Below are 22,849 nucleotides of genomic sequence, written 5' to 3'. Positions count from 1 at the left end.
CATTGCAAAATCTTAAGTGTTTTTTTGTCGTTTAATGTATAATTGTTATTGAACTTATAAATATTTTCGTGAAAAAAATTTTTGGTAGTCGTATAATAGCATTGAAGTATTTCAATAGTACACTATTGAAAAACCTGTCTCATTTGGCCCATGTCAACACCAACCAATCAGAACGAGGAATTTTCTGAGGAAGAGAACAAAATATCTGCTGCTGTACAACAAATCGTTTGAGAAAAATGTTCCGAACAGTGCTTAATATCGTAGTGAGTTCCACAATTTGGTCCTTCTGAAAGGCAGGAATGAATCCCGTATAGCATCTCGATAGTTTATTTCAATAAAATGCACGTCCGAAATGGAATAATCGTAATCAAAATTCTATATGTTGCTATTTTTAAAGGCGTTAGGACCGCCCATTAGTGAAAAACAAACAAAAATTGGATCAGTTTGGATTCTATCGCCACTGCAAGCAGATGTATTGTGTGTCGTTTTCAAAGCTAGTTTCGTCTCCGACAAGAGCGATTACATCACAGCTGCCAGTTGTTTGCATTGGTTAAAAAAGCAACGAAAAGAGGACAACGGTGGAGAGCATCACACAAATTCATCCGTTCTAATGGCTCTATAAGTTTTCTAAAGAACTATTAGGATTTCTTGCTCGAATATCGAAGGTAAATATCCTCAGTTTAGTGCAAATCTAGAACAGTTTGATTAGATTTGTGCACTTCTCGCTGTTTGAAATTCACAGTAATCGAGATCAAGTGAAGCCTTCTTTGTTTTTGCGAAAAATGTGAAAAGGGGGAATGCTTGCACAATTCATACAATTAATCAACTAATTGATATTCGGAAGTGTTCAGGAACATGTCAGTTGTTTTCGTATTCACGACATCCAATTATGTCTCTGACATTACCCACCCGTCTTTCTATTCTAATAAATTTTAACTAGGGCTAATATGCCAATAGTCATCTCATTAGTAGATACAACATGTTATTTTACCGAATACTCGACTTTCAATCAATGAACTATGATAAAATCTAATACAATATCTTTGCTTCGGTTTTGTATAGTTATACTACAGAAAAAGTAGTTCGAAAATGTTTTAATGCTGATATTATAGCGACGGGAAAACTCGAAGCGAATGCTCTTAATTTTATCTCACTCTAGAAGTCAATCTATCAAACAGAAACAACAGATCCCATACTAACTAATGGTTTTCGTATATGAGATGACTAATGGAGGTGAGATAAAGAGGGTACCGTTACCCTACTTTTGTCTCTACTATTGGTCGAAACGGTGGCCTTTATTACCGTTCTTGCATGCACTTCCTCTTACATTTCACTCAAACATCAACTTACCCATCAGGTTTCACATGAAAACGACACAACCTCATAAAATGAACTGGATGAACATCGTATGACAGCTATCAGTGGTTTGCTCATTTGTTCAGTCTGTACTATTTTATTCTATTTTACAATATTACATCTCATTCCACTGTATTCTATGGTACATAAACCACCAATAAACGTCAATGATGAACTGGATTTACCGTTCATCTGTTGCCATCGTGTGAAACCCAATTGGGATACGTTCATTCCACTTAATTTCCACTTGACACTGGTAATAAGGACAGGTAGTATGAACATAAAACATAAAACAGAGCTCAGTTAAGCCCTACCGGCCTCTCCAACGCCGGATGTTTAAAGCGTAATGCAATCAACATCTTATTCAAGTCGTTCCATATCTTATTCATTTTATTCAATAATGAAGCTAAAAACTGTAACACATATCTTTATAAAATGGTAACGCAAATTGATTGTATCTGATGATGTTTGCAATACCGTGAAGCCCATCAACCACGGGAAGGAAAAACTTTCGACACTTGTCAATCTATAATTTCAGAATCGGAAGTCGGATTGGAGTAAAATTGCACAGCAGTCTATGAGACTATAAGACCTTATTTTAATTTATGTTTGAGAAAATCGGTGTACCTATCGCCGGACAGTCGACTGAGAACAGAAATAACTATAGTGAAATTATGTTATCATCTGCTAACAACATCTAAAAATTAGATAAATTTTTAAACCAACACAAAAAATTTAAATTTTTGCTCACATCACCCTGTAATTCCGGTTTTTTATGGGACCAGAAGACCTTTTATTTTTATTAAAAATAGCCCAGGTATTTTCGAGAAAAGTTAGAGCACAAAAACGTTTCATACACACGTACACACAGACATTTTATGTATTCAAAACTCAATGTTTAACAGGACCAAAATAAAATACTAAACAACTTTTCTATGAATAAAATGTTCAGATCTACTGTAAATAAAGCATTCAAGAAACACACAAGCTTGCGCAATCACTCTGTTAATTGGAATGGTTATCGATATTCGGTAGAGCGAAGAATGCGTGTTAGATTTTATGGAAATTACGGTCGTGTCGTTAACATTACTCATCTACCTTTTATGATTTTCAGAAACCGATCAGTTATCATACCTTCAAACCTTGTCGGATTAAATAAAATATTTCCCTGTAATTGTTAACATGAATGAAATCCAAACGAGGTGTAACACATATTCTACTATGTTTCGTTTATAGAGAAAAAGCAATGATAGTAAAATGAACTACTTTGATATAAGTTTGCTATCGCTTTATATTCGGGTAGTTTTGGAAATGAATTATGACGTGATGAGGACTTCCTTGGAAGTATGGATGCAGTACAAAACCGCTGCCATTTCGCAATAATTTAGACTCGGAAATTTTTTATTGTTATGTTATTACCATTTTAATGGTTCTGATAGAGAATTCAGTTCTAGAATTATGAAACTGAACTCATTTTCATAATCCACAAGTTCTATAGAACTGAATTTTGAACTCGAATTCCAAACCTGAATTAAGTATCAAAGCTTTGCTCCAGAATCCAACATCCTAATTTAGTTTCAGTATGCAGGTACCTAATTCTGGAAATGAATACTGTATCTTAATTTAGGAATTAAGTTCTGAAACTGAATACACGAATTAACTTCTGCTTCAGAAGTTAGTTTCAAAATTCATATTCGGATCTAACGTTTAGTTCCAGGTTTCCGATCCAAAACTCATATCCTAAATCTTTTATTAGAATTCTGAAGTTGAAAGCATAGATCAGAGTTCTGGATTTCAACTCCGAACATAAATTAGGTAACGAATTTTGAAAAGGTAAGACGTATTCTCGTCGAAAGATTTAAAAAAAACAAGTGTCAAAACTTGTCACTGAGAAGTCTGTGTTGAATCTAATGAAGAACGATCGCAAGAAGACGCCTCAGCTAGCCTACAATCGCTAAATGATGAGAAGAAATGTTAACTATTCAACACTTTTGTACTGTTTTCATTGAAAACTAGGTGCATCCATACCATCAGTGATATTCTTTTGTCGAACTACAAGCTGAATACGTGTTACTACACATTTTACTTACCACATTGCATCAATCGGGAGGTCATCAAAATCGAACATCTAACAGAATCAGATTACTGTGAACAACAACAACGGTACTCACTTTATTTGTCAAATTTACTTAGACTACGGTTTTTCTTTATTGATCTTTTGCTATACAATATACTCTAGCGTCGAATAAATTATAAATAGTATCAGAATATAAACAGCCTTACAAGAGTACGAAAAAATATGCGTAGAACTGGAAAACGTATGGTTCCTTTTCGTCTTTTTCACTTGCAAATAATCAGCGAACATTTTTCCCCTACAGAAAATAGTAGAGTAGATTGAAACCAAAATGAAATATCAAAAGCCCGAACTGATGCGTGAGCCAATTCGAACGGCAGTCGGTGCCATCGGTGATGAACGCATCGCTTAGTCATATTTCGCTACCCCGAGACATACCGCTTCCTGACATAACCAATATTTCATTCAGCGAGTCTACGCGTGCGGGGAATGAGATGGGGGACATTTTTTTTCAAAATGAATGCTATCTCACACTTCTCCCACATTCACTGATGTTTGCCAATTATTGTACAAGTGCAATTAAAAATATGATTATTTTCGTTTATCTTCACTCTTTCAGCAGGTAGCGTTTGACGATTGACAACAAAAAACAAGAAAAAAACAAAATACCACGGATGCGACAGTCTCAATACTCACGGATTCCAATAGCAATTTGATTAATGATCCCAATTTTCGTCGTAATCACTCACCGTTTCGGCCGCTGGATGGACACCACGTAATTTTTGTTTGTTTTATTGGCGTTTGGTTAATTTTGTTTTTTTTCTACTACAAATAAAGGAAAGTTTCAATTTGCACTGTAGGTGGTGTGGTAATATTTGTCCTCGGAACCGAATTAACAATAACAGCAACGGGATAGCGTTGATTGGAGGGGAAAAACATCCTGCTAATGAGTGTCGAACTTTTATGATGATTCTGTTTGATTGATTATATGGGCTCATACATGAGCTTGTATATTTTTGTTCGGTTCTCAGTGACATTTACTAGTACGGCTTTGAACGAAGACGGTTGATATTCCAATCTCTCACTTGTTACGTTATACACGAGAAATATGTGTTTATGGGAACATGCCTAGCACTTCGAAGACTTTCACATGATAACAGAAAAAAGAGGGTGGTACACATTTCATATTGGTAAAACTTAACGGAAACAAGAACATCTAATATCATATCTATCGTTTAAAACGTAAATAAACGGATCCTAGATGGGATCGCTAATTTCTTCGTGATTTAGGTTTTGCTCATTTACAACTTTGGCCTCTCACTGCAGCGGGATCATCCGCTTGCAACCTGTCAGTCTCACAGCTAGTTCTCTAATTTTAGTAAAAATTATTTCCTTGGAACCGTCCAATCGTAGAGAATTCGGTACACGGACATGCGTTCGTTAACCTCTTTCTCTCTCTCTCTCTCTCTCTCTCTCTCTCTCTCTTTGTGTATGTTGCGATCCGCTATCAGTTTATGATAATCATGTAATGAGCTAATAAACAACCCGCCCAGCACAACATTCACTAACGGAAATCGGCCAGTCTCTGTGCTTCACAGTTTTCTCTTTCGCGGCCTTGATTCAAACAGCATTCACTCTCAATTTTCTCGCACGTCCATCATTCATTCACTCATAACCCACAGATTATCCTATATACACATTTCTACGTTGGCCGATTGGATTTGCACCGTTACTGTTATGATTGATTAGTAGTATCTGGTAGAGTCGGCTCGTCCGCTGACGATAGGAACGCTAGGAGAAGCTATCACCGTTACCGAGTTGATTTTGTCCAGCGTCGAATTCTTCCTCTTCGGAAGCCTTCTTGAGACAATCCCGGACAGCCTGCAGTACGATACCGATCCTCCGATCCAGCGCGACCAGATGCGGTTCCCACAGAACCGGAGTGATCGGATCCGATGCCATCGATTCCCGCATCCGCTCCGACAACGGTTTCGGGCCGTTGTGCAGCAGCAGAAGCGTCTCCAACGTTGACGATCGGATCAAGCAGCACTGCAGCAACGGGGCCAGGATGGTAAGTTCATCGTGGAATGGTCGACCAAAGCCTCGACCGTGGTCCAGATGAATCGGAAACGTGTCGTTTCCGAAGATTTTGAATGTTTCGTAATGGTGTCGATCCATGTTGCCGGTGAGAAAATCGAAAACCGACATGTCCATCAGATCCAACAGTCGGCGGTCTTCGTCGTACGGGGGAATGTCGCGTACCATGGAACAGTAGTCCGGATCCGTTTCCCACTGGGCCTTCCTGCGTTTGTGGTACGACCGACGCCAGGGATGCCGCCACACCTTTCGCTGGGTATCCGGTTGTGTCGGTAGGAAGGCCGCGAACGAACCTTCCAGCGTGTCGGGACTGCCGCAGATCGCGTGGGATGTATCACAATAGTAGGAACATTTGCCGTGGAAACACTTGTTGCGCGCCGGTGACACGAAGAATGTTTTCAGCAGGTTTTCATCGCACACCGCTTCGATCTCGGTGGTAATGTTTAAAATTCGGCCAGTTACGGGCATCGCTCGACGGAAACCCATCAACCGGTCCAGATGGAATGCGGCAATTTCCGCCGTGTGTCGTTCGTAGTCGGTGAAGTAAAAATGATTCGGTAGCGTTTGCTGTTCCCGGGGGAACCGCATCGGTTTAAACAGAGCGTGAATATCGTTCGGATATTCGATTATCAGTTTAATCTGGGTGCCACCTTCTTTCTGAACTACGTGCTTAATCGGGAGCGTAATCATATCTTGAATCACAGCGTCTACGAGTCGGTCACTCTTAGAGTAAAGCTCGTTTTTGGTAATCGATAGTTGAAACTTCTCCAGATTGCTTGCATTGGAACTCACTCGCAGATCGAGCATTTCCGCCAGGCTCGGATTTATGTCTTCCGTATAGTCTTCTTTGATGACGATCCGCTCAAAGTATTGCGGATTTCTTCGGTTTTTCGGCGCCACCACCACCGCTGTCAAATCCTTGAAACGATCGTGTGGTGGCGTAGTGGTTATTTGTTTTCCCGGGAACCCCGCTCCCGACGTATCCGTCCTGCCACGAGTATGTGGGTTCGTGGTTAGATATTCTTTCGAACCGGAAGCGTTGCTTTTGGCCAAAAACTTCCGATGAAACTCATTGTAGATACCGCTTTTATCATCCTCGCTGGCGAAACGTATTCGCGCATGGGAAGGAATGAAATCTCCTCGAGACACACCGAGATCCATTTGTAAATCGATCACCAGCAGCAGTGTGAACAACACAAGCGAGGCGCCGAAACCGAGCGCCAGGCGCTCTTTCAACTTTTTGGACCGTATCCAATACATCTTCTCTGACCGGTGGGCCCTGCTAAATAAAAGTTCACATAGGAGCCTGATCTGTCCACTTCAAAAACCAAACACAGAATGATCACCGTTTAAGTCACTTTCGATTTAGCTTTTAAATCTTCGCTCGGAATAATCTTCTGCCGAATCACCGAGTGGCATATTTCCGATTCAGCAGATCACTGCACTTTACAATTCGACACGTACCACTCTGCGAGACGTCGATGGAAAGTTTTCCGCGACACTATCACTGCGAAACTGTACCAGCGTGTGGCAGAGGACGTCCTCTACTGGCCACCATACACCACGCTCATGCCCTTTGATTGTTTTTCACCGGTGTCAGCATTTTTCGTGTTGTCTTACTTGCGGCTTTTATTTATTCTTCACTACAAATTATGCTTACAACTTGAACACTACCACACGGAACACGGATGCGCTTCGTACTTCGCTGTCGGGAATCTGTTTCTCGTTTGTGGTATCACCATAGCCTGCACAGACGCTGGTTCAGCTGATCCAAACAAAAACATGACATTTGCCGTTTCATCCGCGATTCGCCAGTTTAAAAACTACAAGCCCAAACGTCACGTGGCTCGGCACCAAAGGTTTCCATGAACTGCTTCGTGACGGATGCCAATTGACGGATGCTTCGGGGTAATGCAAAATAAATTGCTTCCACTGGGTCCCGATACCGCCGAGCACTTGCGAAATCACTCGGTTCTCGCGCACTACTAGCGGCGCAATTTTGTGATAAGATTAAGCTCCCTTATATTTCGCGTAGACCGCGTGTTGTTCTCTCGCTCTTGCTCACACTCTCTCGCGGTCGTCCAGTAAAAACCGGCCGTTTTCCGCTGCACCCGTCCAACACACTGCTGCTTTCACACTTCGCACCGCTGGCAGATCAGCGATATCTCTGAGTTCTCTAAGCCAGCCAGAAGAATCGTCAAGAAACACAATGGCGCGTTCGAACAAGAGAAGAAAAAAAAGCACCGGATCATTTACATAATCTTTGCCTCGGCAAAAAAAGAAAAAAACGAGGTTATGATGTTCGCTGCTGTGCTCCTCTTCTGGTGGATGTTATGCTCATTCTGCTGGTAGATCTTGTCTGTTGATTTGGGGGACTCCGACTCTCCAACTGACTCGTTCGAGCTCGGAGGCTCTGTTTCGCGTGAACTCTGAATCGATACTGAATCAAAGCAGACGCGAGAGCGTTTTCCCCAGATTAACGCCGGGTAATTGTTCCACCTTTCCTTTTTCCACTTGGATATTGTTGCTCCACTACCTGTGCCGGTGCCACCAACTCCGACGCCGCTCGATGCTGCACAGCTGAGTGGTGTTCGTCGTCTGTGGCGCTACTGCCTTCGTTTTAGGATCGGCCGGCTAAGGCAGGTGCGTTCGGCTTCGATTTGAGGCACTAAACAGTTTGTGGATTCAGGGGGGTGTTTGTGTTTTGTCTGTTTGTTGTCTACCCAAGCTAGCGACTAGTGACATCGTCCAACGCACTGGGTGAGGATGCTTATTTTTACCGCCATTCATGGTACTTTGCCTACCCCGGCTGGTGGCTGTTGCCACCAGCACTTCCAAAAATAACAGGTCGAATTTTTAACGACCTGACCGTAAGATGCTGTTGATGATGATGATGCTGCTGCCTATCTGGTACAATGCGTCGATTGGAACTGGAATAAAAGGAAAAAAGCAAAAGAAAGGCGTTAAAGTAGATAATTTATGAGTTACTCACAAAAGTGAGCTGTACTGTTGTGGAAGCAAATGTGACTCATAGAGTATAAAGTTGTCGAGAATAAAAGCCACATTTACAGAGCGTTTCGATTTTCGGGTAAACTTGTTGATTGAGTCAGCCGTGTCAGCCTAGTTGGTAAAGGTTCTAATTAACACTGGAATGTTGAACATTTGCTTTTTCATATAACCGTTAGCGAGTATCGCTGAGTATTGGTGCATAATATGAAATATCTATTACAAAACTTACTATTTATAATTACGACCCAACCGTATCAACCGTTAGGCTGAAAGAGTTTACATGTAGGGAGAATTTGAAGAACAAATTTGTTTATCCTTATCGAATGTAGGATTAGTTTCTCATTTAGAAGCAATGATAGCAATTCCAGAAATTAACAGCATAAAGGGAAGCAAAATTTGGAATGACTTTCTTCGATTTGGTGGAATCTAAACATAAGACTTCAGTATGGCAGATTCAACTTTCATTTCATTTTTGTTTTCTTTGTGCTGTCCTTCACGCAGAGAAATTGAGCATGTTTAAAATAACAAAACAGTTAGTAGTTTTTAAAATTTGATTTATATTCATTTCAAGCTAGAATATGATTGTTACAAACCAATTTCTCCCTTCAACAAACACAATGATCTCTGTTTGATTTCAAACAAAATTTTGGTCCAACCAAATCAAAAATATATTTGTTCCCGCTGAGTTTATTGTTGAAATGAACTAACAATTTTTTACATGTCAGCCAAAGTTGAGTTAATGTTATCGGCAATGTCCCCGTTAACTCAATCCTGCTATACCTTCATATCAAGTAAAAATTTGGTTCAATTTATCTATGATATTATTTGTGTAATAATACACCTAAGTTTACTGTTTAAATGAACCGCGTTAGTTTTATTTCATATTAACCAGAACATGTTTTTTCTCACGCGTATAAACCACTGCATTTTTGTCTCCCTCGTAAGAAGTTTGCTTTTTTCATTTCCTAGGAGGTTTCCAACAATTCAAGTGTATGTATTGATGATTAAGTATATTTTAAAAATTTGCATCATATTACATAACACATTTTCTTTACAAAAAATATTTGATGCAGATACGCTGTTTTGGCCGGATTGATGGAGCACCGAATCGTTTGGATGCTAAAAAAATAAAAAACAGGGCTTTACTGCGGTATGTGAATAATTCGATCTTGTAGCAACGGAATGACGAAACGATCAAATGTCTTAAAAATATTCTAAATTAAAGATAATTGTTTTCTAGAAATTTTTGAACCAATATAAATCGAAATAAAAGTAGTATAAAATATAACCCTGTAAGTTAGTTTAAAAGAAATCATTTTAAGATTTCAACAAAGAAAAGCATTAGTTGAAATAGCTAAATTTAAGGTAATTTATTTTAACTAAAACGTTTGTGAATTCAAAGCGCATCAATTCCTAACTTTATCTAAAGTTCGTTCATTCATAACAAATTTTTCAAATTGAATTCACTATGAAATTGTTTGTCAAGAAATTGACAGGAACGCACAAGTGAAATATTTGTTGTTTTTATCAAAATGTCGTTTGAAACAAGCTAACACACTGAGTAAAATTGATTATCATGTTTTGTAGTTTCAAGCAGCAATATTTTCTATATCAAACCAGATTTTCTTTTGTCACTATTTTAACAAAATAAATCGTTGCGTGAAACCCAAATTTGGTTATATTTAAAAAAAATTTCTCTGCGTGTTCAGTTATGATGGTGATAGATAAATGGAAACAAATTTTCTGATTTTATTAACATAATTAGATGTCAATGAAATTTCATGTTGGATTGAAATTTGCTGGTTTTTGTACAGGATATTCGCCAACTAAACACATTCGCTAAAAATAAGAGTTTTTTTTTCCAGCAAAGTAAATTCTCAATTTAACTAATTTCATAGTTATTTTAGAAATTTTGTTGTTAAAATCAACTAATTCAAAAACGGTAATACGAATTAGGTGCAGAGCTAATTTCGGTCGTTCCGTGTACGATTCGTTTTAGGCCGTCAGTGCATAATAGTTTATGTTGAACTGTTACGCCACAAAAATATGTGCCTTCATAAAAGGTTCTTTTCTGAAAAGGGTGAATGTATTTTTGCATGTACTCTCTTCAAATCATAATAACTCGGAAACTGTTGCTTGCATAAAAATGATATCCAAGAAATTGAATTTCGAAAATAAGCTAAATGCGTTTCGAACTATTAGAATATGACCTTGAAAATTGAAATAAAATAAATGACACAGTCGTTGCGATATTTTTGATTAAAATTTGATTTCTTAACCAAGATATAATATAAATTTGATTCTTAAAACGAAAAAGTTACAGCCAAAATAATTTAAAATCATTTGTCAAACTTCAAGTTTTTGATGGAAAATAGCCAATTAATCACTAGAATATGTACTGCTTTACATTTCGTTTTTGATTAGACAGAGTATAACAGTTTCAACATAGATCGCCTAGCAGACGTACAACTCAAACTCTACATGAGCTGCAACGATTTTTAAATACACCGAAGTGCATCGTCCTTAAAGATTCATTCAGGGGTTGTCAACATAAGCTGAAATGAAAATGAAACGTAAATTTGTTCCGGTGACTTTGCTCCTAGACGTAGTCGTACTCTACACAGCGAAACAAGGTGGGTGGGTAATGTCAGAGACATAACAATGTGTATACGAATTAAATTGGCACGCTTCCTTTACACTTCCGAATATCAGTTAAAGATCGATTGTGTTAATTCTCCACTACTACAATTTAAAATGACGCACCTACACTGAAGTACGATTTGGTTACAACAAACATTCTGACACACAATTAAATATTACGAAATAATTTGTATAGTTCTTTATAATAATGTAATGGTAGTTCTGAAAAGAACCTTTTATGAAGGCACATATTTTTGTGGCGTAACAGTTCAACATAAACTATTATGCACTGACGGCCTAAAACGAATCGTACACGCAACGACCGAAATTAGCTCTGCACCTAATTCGTATTACTGTTTTTGAATTAGTTGATTTTAACAACAAAATTTCTAAAATAACTATGAAATTAGTTAAAATTGAGAATTTACTTTGCTGGAAAAAACTCTTATTTTTAGCGAATGTCCTGGACAAAAACCAGCAATATTTCAATCCAATACGAAATTCTAATTAACAACTAATTTTGTTATTAAAATCAGAAAATTTGTTTCCATTTATCTATCACCATCATCACTGAAGGACAGCACAATAAAAAAAATGAAATTGGTTTTTATTAACAAGTTTATTAGCCATCGCATGTGTTACGATATATCCATATATAAGTTTCTAAACCGATATGTAAATTTGTGAATTTGTGCGCATTTGAAGCGATTGTGCGTAATAATGTTTTTACGCGGAATAGTGATGTGAGTTTCGAATGTTGCACTCTAATTGTATATGTCAAATGGTGTTTTTTGTATCTTCCAACCTTCCAAGCTACGCCTTCCAGTGTACTACTTGTATTCGGATTTTGTTTTCCGAGTGCTCAAAGTTATCAGTGAGAGAGTCGATTTCGCGAAGTCGAATGAAGAAAACAGCGTTTTAGAAGAAAATTTTGTAAAAAGAAGTTTATGTTTCGTTTATGTCTTTTTTCCAATACAACATCGTATTTATATCTGCAAATATAGAAAAAACAACCGCGACTGAAAAATTCTTTTCGGTAGTAGTGTGCCATCTAGTGGCTAGTAGTCATTACGGTGTTAACGTTATTTCGGTGACAGAGCGTCATATAGCTGCAAATTGCAGAAACCAATTCAACCATTTATGTTGGTTGAAAACAACGTTTTATTTCTCTAATTCAACTAAAAAACTAGCTGAATGGAAATGAAGTGTACCTTAGCTAAGAAATGACAGCACGTTGAATTGGTGAATTCAACTAAAAAAATAGCCATTTCAACAAATATTTAATTATTGTTAAGGGAATGAGAATTAAAAAATCTAAATCAGCAAAAGTAAGATTTTTTTTAGTTGTCTTAAAAAATAACTAACTAAAGTCAGAAAATCAACTAAATTTTTCGCCAAAATGCTGATTTCGGTCTTTCCGTGTAAAGCTTAACAAAATCTGTAAAATTATATTCTAGTGTTTAAAATACAATTTTTAATCAGAAATTTGAAATTTTGCTAACACCGAAATCGTTTACCGAAATCATTTCTGCCGAAATTCAGCAAGACTGCTGTCATTTGCGCTTTACATTTTCGCTTTGCAGTAGTGCATTTTCTGACGAAATATTTTGAAGACATTTTCCGATGGTCATTAGAAAAAAATGGATGATATTTTTTTTAGATCTGCGACCTATCCAATAAGTACAGTAACTACAAATTATTGTTGATTATTTATAGAAAGCGCACTTCAGAACCTGCATTCACTGTCGGGTAGTCATTATACACACTTTTTTTTTGCTGAATATCAGTAATAGAATTGCCGAGATTCGCACCGCCGAATACTTAGTAATCATCTCGGCTTGAGAAAAATTGCTAAGAGTCTCGGTATTCTCATCAATGCGGTAAAACTCCATTTGAATCGAATATTATTAGATGAAAATGAAATTTATTGCCGTTGACTGTCAACTTTTCTTCTCATTCATTTCACTTTCGTTGCCGAAGCTCCCAGAGTTCATCGTCAATTGAGTAAGCGTACCTAGTCACTTGAAGTATCACTTGCTCAGTTTGTATTGCCAAGTAATCTACCTGTTTCATTGTCTTCACTGAGGGTAGTGAGCAAGTGCGAATGAATAGGCAAAAACATCAACTCGATAACACAAAACTCTCTTCGACTATAATGATAAATAGAAGGTGGCGGTTCTCATTTGAGTTGTCAATTATCACCAGCAAGTTAAAAACTCTTTGAAATGTATTGAGATGTGTTTCGAAATATTAAAAATAAAAATTGAAAGATTCATGTTTATTTTGTAATTTATATTTCAGTTATCATGACTGGTTTACCTTTCATCCATTATCTTGAACCAATTTGAATGTTTACATTAAGCTCACTTGAAAGCCACTCTCTCATTCGATTGTGAGAGATATTTAGTAACTTCAAGAGATAAACTGACGGTAGTTAAACTGAGCTTTGGTAAAAAGAGAAACAAATGAAGAACGGGATGATGCCCATTTGGTGCGACAGCGAAATATGTGTGTTAGAATGTGAAGTTCACTGCAGTAGAGTATATTGTTGGTTATTCATAGAAAGCGTCTTCCATAATCTTTAAATAATAACATTTATAATAGCGATTTCCATATACATTTCAGGCCGATTCAAATATGCCGAACCTTACAAAATATTATTCGAATGATCATCGGAATTTTTTTTGCAAAATATTGTGTTAGTAAATCAATACGTAGTGCCAAGCGAAAATGTAAAACGTAAATGTCAGTTGTTTTGCCATATTCCGGCAAAAAGCTATCACATGTTTCGAAAATTCTAGTAAACGCACTTGCTGATTACGGCGTAATTGTTAATGATGAGCTTAGTGAAAAATTTCATCCCAAATGTCGGTAAAAAGATGCTGGGTAACTAGGTAAAATGTGCAAAATAAATGAAAAAAGGCACCCGATGTTCTCAGAGACCGCCTAACAAATTTTCTGCAACTCAGATTCAAATTAAAGATCTTACAATCCCATAGTCTGTTGAATTTCATATGGATCCGATTTCCAATTCCGGAGTTACGGGGTAAAATGAACTAAAAATTGCACTCGATTTTCTCGGAAAGAGCACCCCAAGTTTCAAATGTAAGGTCTTACTATCTTATATAACCCTACCGAATTGCATTCGGATACGACTTCCAGTTCCGGAATTACAGGTTGATAAGTATAAAAATTTAATTTTCAGGCGAGTGTTTTTATACATGACACGGAAAAGTCATGCCATTCAAATAGTCGTATAATTCTTCAACTAGGCATTCATGGTCAGTTTATAAACAATAATATATTCTTAGGCCAACAGTTAAATATGTAATCATGTTACCTGATGGAAACAAATTTAGAACAATTCTATACATCACTACACAGTGAACAATTTTGAAATAATCTTTGTGAATTACATCATAAAGACTATCCCAGAAAGTATGGACGCAACCAATAACCGATGCCATTTAGCAATGGTTCAGAATCTGTCAATTTTTATGGCTGCGTCCTGTTGTTTACAATCTTCTCTAACCACTTGTGCAGTTGTTTATTCGTTTTCATTAGTTTGTTTCGAAATGTGTGGACTTTCAGCAGAACAACGTCGAAAAATTGTGTACAAATGGTTCACAGAACGCGGACTGTCAAGGAGAAAGGTAGCCAAAATGGAAGGAGTAAGTGAAAAAGCCGTGCGAAATGCAATCAGGAAGTTCGGTGAGGATAACACCTTTGAGGATAAACCGGTCGAAAAAAAGGTCCTGCTAACCCTCATTTGAATAAACGTACATTGGAGGCGTTCGAGCAAAAGAAGGAGGTTTCAGTTCGGGATGTGGCCATAGAAGTGGGCACTTCGAAGTTAAATGTTCTTCGTACTAAAGAACGTTTGAATCTTCGAACCTATAAGAAGCAGAAACAACCAAAACGTAGTCCGAAACAAGAAGCATCGATCAGGCCGAGAGTTCGAAAGCTGTACAATACGATTCTTGCTGGAAATTTGAGCTTCATATCATGGACGACGAAACCTACGTGAAACTCGATTACAAATCCTTGCCGGGACCACAATATTATACGGTGTGAGAAGGACAAGTGTTAAATCAGTCCAAGACATCGATTGAAGTCGAAAAATTTGGTAAGCAGACTATGGTCTGGCAAGCAATTTGTAGCTGCGGTAAGATTTCGAAACCCTTCATCACCACTGCTTCAATGAACAATGAAATATACATCGAGGAATGTTTACGACTTCTACCCATGATTCGAAGCCACTATAATCCTGTTGTCTTCTGGCTAGATCTTGCTTCTTGCCACTACTCGAAATCAACGGTAGAATGGTATACTACCAAAAATGTCACTTTCGTCCCAAAATATATGCATAAACCAAATTGCCGACAACTTCGACCAATTAAGGAATTTTGGGCACTAACGGGGGCACATCTTAGGAAACATGTCTCGACAGCCGAAACCATTCAACAGTTCGAAAAAGATTGGAAAAAAGTGTCAAAACTTGTCGCCAAGAAGTCTATACGGAATTTAATGAGGAACGTCCGCAAGAAGGTGCGCCAGCTAGTCTACAATGGCTAAGTAGCAAATGTTGAGAATAATATTTTGTTGTTGTAGTCTAATATTATCAGTATATGGAATAAAATTTGAATATCTAACACTTGTAAATTATTTACAGCGAAATCAAAGTGCGTCCATACTTTCTGAGACAGTCTTTATGAGGACTTAAGTCGCCAGTAAAATATATTTTTTTTATAGTGCAGTTATCTTTCAGCCAACTTCGTTCCTGTTAATTCAGCACACCAAATAAGTTTGAATTTTACGGGTGACTTGATCTTCCAAACCATGTAATTCATAGAGACCTAATATGTCAAATGACGGAAAATTTCATTTGTAATGACTTAATGTTAGATTAATATGGTTTCGACTGTAACATGATTTCATTTAAATGCCCTTTTTATCAGCCAAGCAGATATGTGCTTCTATGGCTCAACCGATTAACAAGCGTACTTTGTGATCCAATGATTCTCGGTTCAAGTCACGGTGGTCGGTTTTTATCAGTATTCGTTGTTTTTTATTTCAATAAATTCCATGTCATGGAATTTTAGACACAATACTAAATGTTCTTAAACGTATCTTTTCGTGAACTTCGACGCTCCAGTTATGGGGTTTCAGCTGAACAGTAACAGAGTGGCAACCAAGGGTCGTCGGTTCAGCTCAAGCTCAAGTAATCGTTTGTATGACAAACTTGGTATGGTCCAGTATGAAGTTCATTACACGTAGGAATACGCATTGTTTAGCCTGTTTAGATCTGAACATGATTTTTGAAATGATGAAAAAAAAATTAATCCTAAAGATTAATTCACCTCGTTGTGGTATCTCTCATTTCCGAAGGCCTTCGGCAGCTCGAATTAAAGGATATTAGTTATATTTTCTATACTTTTCAATTTGAATATTTTCCTCTTACTCAAAAAAAAGGAAACAATCAATGATCATCTAACAATATTGTCTGTTTGCTACTGGAATAAACAAATGTCACTTCTTGCATGTCATTCGGTAAGCTGTTTCCGTATTATCCCATCTGAAGAACTGTTCCTATTGCCGTCGAGCTCGTGCCATCAACCAATTCCGAATGGTGTCGATATAAAAAATGTTTATTTCACGTTTCTCACATATGCAAATTATTGCCAGTTACCTTTTAACCGTTTATTTCTTCCACCTCGTCTCGATAGTGCAAAAAAGTGCTGACCGGTACTCTACCTCAGAGCAAAGGGGGACGGCGGCAGCCCGGGTCTGGTCTCTACAAAAGCTACGAGGTTTTATGCTTTGTTGTTCGTTTTAGCTCGACTCGGCTTGACTGGACTATGTGCATGGTGTGCTTTTTTTTTTGCTTGGGAGGAGTAGCCACTGAGTGGGTCAGACGAGCTGATAATTTCTATCAACATCTGTATCGAATTGGCTTAGCGGGAACTTGAACCAGAGAGTACAACAATCGAGCACCTCTCGCTATTTGCCGGAAGATTTCCTACATCATGCCATGCCGGATCCGAACCGAGAACCGAGGGAACAAAAAAGGGTATCAATTAGTTGATTGCTGTTTATCTTCATCATCGCGAGCGTACGTGGAATGATAATGATTTTTTCTTGCTCTGTGGAGCCCTATTTTAGGCACCTCCATTTTGTCGGTTGGCGGATTCTTCACGCTTATGAGCAATTTCGATTAGGGCTTCGGATCGTTATTATTACTGTGCTGAAGTGTAAAATCTCATTGCGGAAATAAAAATGATCGGTTCCAGCACCAGAGTTTTTTTTATTTCCAACTCAAGTGAACACTGCCAAAACAAACATTTTCACGCAATTCAGCGCGGTAATGTTGCCGTTTTCGCCCGGTGCTTGTAGGTCAGTAGTGCAATGGGCTTTCATGGACTGATTATTTTTTTTTATCGCCAACAGTAGCGTGGGAAGTTTGATGGGTTGTATGCAAATTCGCCATGAGTTGTTGCCACTGGGTTCGGTACAGCTGTCGAGGGTGTTAAACTACTGGATCATTTGGTCCGAGCGGTGCGACCAATCGAGCGTTTTTTTTTTATTCAATAATATAATATAATATTAAGGCACACTCCCCAATCGAGCGTTATTGAAGTGATCTAGAGCGCTGTTATGCTCGAAAATTGTTGATGTTATGCGAAAATTCGTACACGGTCATCGAGCCTTTAGTTAGGTATTAAATTGTTTTGTTTTGCTATTTTGAACTGAGGCTGACTTTCTTCACATTCAACATAATGTACAAAACAGCACCTGTTTCATTGAATGTTAGGTCTCAAGAGGAGTCTAATCAAATTACACATAACGACTTGATACGCAAGCACTTAACCTGCTCTAAATGAGCCAAATTGCATCGAAGATCCACATCAAACAATAGAACCACAGACCATCAAGCAACTTTCGACACAATCTTCGCTTCGTAGAAAAAACCCTCACGAAGTACTGCTGGTTCAAGTGATTCTTCGGTTATGTAGCAACACAACTCTCAGATACAAACTGCTTGAAACAATAACAACATTTTCATTTGAGATAAACTCAGCTATTATTCTGTATATTGCCGTACCGATTCCTAAAAAAGTTACTCGAAAGAGCAAAATGTTTACCTCTTGATGGTGGATTTCGTCGGTTGGTCGGTCGGTCTGCCCAATGCTTAGCTGTATTCGGACGTACTTCACCTCAATGCAAGAGCAAACATAAACACAAACTGAAGCATCTCGTGGCGGCTGAAATAATATGCAGTCGCCGAACCAGATCTATTCGAAACGCAGGATTATTGGAAGGATAATCCGCAGATCTATGACATCTAAGACCAACGGAGATCTGTCAGCCATGAGAAAGCGATACTGATAGCTAATAACACAATTAATTGTCGTTGCTATATGCGTACCTGTTTGAAAGGGTATGACCACACAACGTCGGTACGCGGTGGATCCGCTTGGGCTCGGTGTTGAAGTGGAATGTGGGTGGGTGGGGTTTTGAACATGCTTGGCAATAAGAAGAAGCAGCTGCATGAGAGGTTCTCCGCTGTGTTCAATCATGGTTACAGATTACCGTGCAGCCAGAAGCCCGCGTTAATGACAATTGATGGATTAATTGAATGAGTTTATAATAGCACTCGGTTGCGGAATTTTCGCAAATCGCTATTGTATGTATTGCTATACGAGCGAAGTTTGGAAATCATCGTCAGTGGGCAGTAGAACAACCAACCAACATGATGATGATTGGCTACACGGGTAGCCGGGTTGCAATCAGTCTTTGTTTGCTTTGCTACAGACGAATAAATTGGCTCATTTCCCGGAAGGCGAAAATTTATGGATACTGGATTTCCAATTTTCATACTGCCTATCACAAATCAGTTTTTTGCAAATTCCAGGAAACAGTTCATACCGGTTAATTATCAGAGAATGAAAATTATCATAAACAATTAATTTCTTCGTAGATCTTTGGGAAAGCTTTCTATGGTTAGAATAGGGTTTCTTTTCATACGTTTTGTTTGTTATTTCAAAATATGTTTGGTGAAAATTTCCGTTAAGAATTGTGTGATCGGTATGCAAATAAAGGCTTTTCGCAGGTCTAGAGTTTTTGTTTCACTCAAGATTGATTTTTGTCCCGGGTTGGCGGTTCAACGCATAGGACGCTGGTCTTACAAGCCAGTTGTCGTATGTTCGAGCCCCGACCTGCAAGGGTTCTTAGTGTCAGTAGGATCCATAGTACTAGCCATGCAATGATTCTGTACACTAAGAATCGGCTGCGAAGTCTGTTGAAACAGAAAGGCCAAATTCCACCAAAGGAATGTAATGCCAAGACTTTGCTTTGCAAGACTGGTTTTCGAAAAGGGTCTTTATGTTTACCCGATCAGAAAAAATAATCAGTTACCTTATTATGGCCTTGTCTTGGAGTAGCAAAAGAGCTTAAAGTGATATTCGTGAGGTTGAATTAAGAGCTGTGATGTCCGAGCACAGCACACGAGCTGCACTGTACCTGCTGTGAGTGCCTATAAAATTCATGTGCTGTGCTTTTTCAAACCAGAATCATGAGTGTGTGCTAGCAAGAAACAAGAGCCGCATCGATAGAGCTCGTGGCTCGTACAAATACGAAATACATGAGGTAGCAGAAAACACGCACACGAAGTCGGAAGCAAACACTCGTGTGCGGGTTTGCTACTAGATCGAATCGTGTGCTGGCTCGTGAGGTGGCTCATGTGCTGACTTGACTGTTAGCTCTTGTCTTGTCTCTTGTCATTATCAGGTGTACAGCTTTGCTTCCGCCGTTTTCCTATAGGTGGCTGTACCGGCTGAGGCTGGTCAAAATAGATAGATGATAATGCCTTTAAAGTGAGTGTGTACAGTGCCCAACGAATTGTCATCGCCGTTTCGGTGACAGTTGTTCTTGTTTTCGTATTATTCACGCTCGAAAATGTCTGTTTATGTGCCCAACTCTCGCCATTGGCGGGATGTTTTACTTTTCTGTTACAATTCGAAAAAAAATGCAGCTAAAGCGCATCGAATGCTCTCGGAAACTTACGGTAAAGCTGCTCTGAGTAAAACAACGTGTCGGAAGTAGTTTCAACGTTTCAAAAATGGTGATATCGAAGACAAACATGGTGGTGGAAGAGAAAAAACCTTCAAAGATGAACAATTAGAAGCATTGCTTGGTGAAGATTCGTGCCAAACCCAAGAAGAGCTTGCCGAATCGATGGGAGTGAGTCAGCAAGCCATTTTAAAACGTCTTAAGGCCCTGTACATGATTCGGAAAGGAGAAAACTGGGTGCCGTACGAGTTGAAACCGAGGGACATCGAGCACCGTCTATTTGTATGTGAGCAATTGCTTCAAAGACAAAATCGTAAGAGGTTTTTACATCGAATCGTAACCGGTGATGAAAAGTGGGTTCAATACGATAATCCTAAACGCAAAAAATCACGGGGAAAGCCCGGACATGCTACTTCGTCGAAGGCAAAACCGAATATTCACGGCGCCAAGGTTATGATTTGTATTGGGTGGGATCAGCTCAGTGTGATTTACTACGAGCTCTTAAAACCGGATGAAAACAATCACAGGAGATTGCTACCGAACGCAACTGATGCGCCTTAGTCGCGCGCTAAAAGAAAACCGGCCACAATATCAAGAGCGACAAAACAAAGTCTTCCTCCAACAAGACAATGGTCGGCCTCACGTCGCAAAAGTGGTTAAAAAGTACCTGGAAACGCTAAAATGGGAAGTCTTACCCCACCCGCCGTATTCCCCAGATGTCGTCCCTTCTGACTTCCACCTATTCGGTTCGATGGAACACGGCCTGGCAGATCAACATTTTCAATCCTTCGAAGAGTTGGAAAAATGGATTGCTTCATGGATAGCGTCAAAAGAAAACTCCTTTTCTCGAGCCGGGATCCGAAAATTGCCGGAAAGATGAGAGAAAGTTGTCGCTAGCGACGGACAATACTTCGAATAATAAGCACTTTTTCGCAATAAAGCTTTTAATCTTGGAAAAAAACGACGGAAGCAAAGCTGTATACATGATACAATATTATTATTAAGCAAAATGATTAGCTGCGCAATCGATTGGTTTCGGTACGGTTTATCGTTTCAATGATGAGTCGGAAACGGGAAAGAAAATTCTGCACACTTGGTGCTCAGAAGTGGTGTCACGTACAACGAAATTGCAAAACGGGTGAAAGTGCACTACACCAGTGTCAAAAATATTATCGAGAAGTTCGGTAAGACCCTTTCCATGAAGGATTTGCCCGATCCGGTAGGAAAACTGGTCCGAGCCAGCCCGGCCGGGACTTAAAAGTGGTTGAGTACATCAGGAAAAAAACCATCGGCGTCGCACGGGATTTGGCCAAGCAGTTCAACACCAGCATCGGGATGATTCAACGGATCAAAGTTCGGAACTCCCTGAAAACGTAAAGAAACAGAAGGTGCCGAAAAAGTACTGGTACAGCAAGTTCAGGCCAAAACAAGAGCGCGAAAACTGTATAACCGGATTCTACAGAATAAAGACGGATGCATCCTGATCGACGACGAAACCTATGCCAAGGAGACTCTCCAGCGCTGCCCGGATCGCAATATTATTATTGGTGTACCAGTACCTGGACGATGCTGACACCACGGTGACGATGGAAAAGTTTGGGCAGAAGGTGTTGGTCTGGCAAGCAATTTGTACTTGTGGTTTGCGGTTGTCGATTTTCTTCACGAAGGGCACAATTAACGCCAAGGTATACGAGGAAGAATGTTTGAAGAAGAGAATGCTGCCACTGTACAGAAAGCATAAGGCTCCTCCTCTCTTCTGGCAGGATTTGGCTTCAGCCCACTACGCCAACTCCGTTCTACAGTGGTTGTCAAAAAATAATGTACAATTCGTGGAAAAGGACGTCAACCCACCGAACTGCCCGGATCTTCGGTCAATTGAAAGGTATTGGGCAATTGTCAAGCGGCACTTACGGAAGGAAGGTACATTGTCCCAAAACATGCAGGAGTTAAAAAAACTGAGCAGCTGCCACCAGGAAAGTCACAAAAGTAACTGTGCAGAATTTAATGAAGAACGTCAAGTCTAAAATGCGAGCGTTTCACAGAAACTAGGATTTTCTTCAATATAATCAGTGAAATGCATAAAAATGTAATATTTCTACAATATATCGAAAACTGATGATGTGATTTTTTTTCGCTTTTTTCAATAATCAATGTTGCTTACTACTTTTCGATACACTCCTTACTAGACGGTTTGTGTTGTTTCCACTACACTATCAAAAAGACTGTCAACAACCACGTTTCAAACCTGTTCCCCACATAAAATATGGCAAAATCTCATTCCTTTCAATATTACTAAAGTGAAGTTGATTAACATTGTGAGAGACGCTAACTAACACTTGAAGAACGCCGTGACCATTTGCAATGCTTTATTTTATCAGCGACAACATCTCTCAACGTATTCAATCAGCTCCATTATTATCACAATGAACTTTTTATATACCTAGCCGTTAATTACGAACCAGGAAATTATTTCTAGAAAGACATACAAGAACAAATTATGCAAAATACAATCCAGTCCATCGAACAATGCGCCATTACAATCAATACTGCGAACGTCTTGACCTTATTATGTCAAAAAGTTGAGAGTCGTGTGCTTCATAGAAC

The 22,849-nt window shown here is 38.8% G+C and overlaps 1 protein-coding gene across 7 annotated transcripts in view; it reads right to left on the bottom strand.

Moving 5' to 3' along the window:
* Nucleotides 1-3,498: 3,498 nt before the first annotated feature.
* LOC131432014 (extracellular serine/threonine protein CG31145) overlaps nucleotides 3,499-22,849 on the bottom strand; it is a 224,093-nt gene continuing 204,742 nt past the window's right edge. For all 7 annotated transcript variants that reach the window (XM_058598036.1, XM_058598032.1, XM_058598031.1 and 4 more), the window contains one exon: nucleotides 3,499-8,457. In XM_058598036.1, the coding sequence (XP_058454019.1) occupies nucleotides 5,222-6,787 (1,566 nt within the window). In that variant the 5' untranslated portion in view covers nucleotides 6,788-8,457 and the 3' untranslated portion in view covers nucleotides 3,499-5,221. The remainder of the gene's footprint in view (nucleotides 8,458-22,849) is intronic.

This window comes from Malaya genurostris, chromosome 2, assembly GCF_030247185.1.
Source record: "Malaya genurostris strain Urasoe2022 chromosome 2, Malgen_1.1, whole genome shotgun sequence".
In the NCBI taxonomy this organism is placed as follows: domain Eukaryota; kingdom Metazoa; phylum Arthropoda; class Insecta; order Diptera; family Culicidae; genus Malaya; species Malaya genurostris.
Note: the sequence above shows the minus strand (reverse complement) of the source record. Positions and strands in the feature narration are given on the sequence as shown.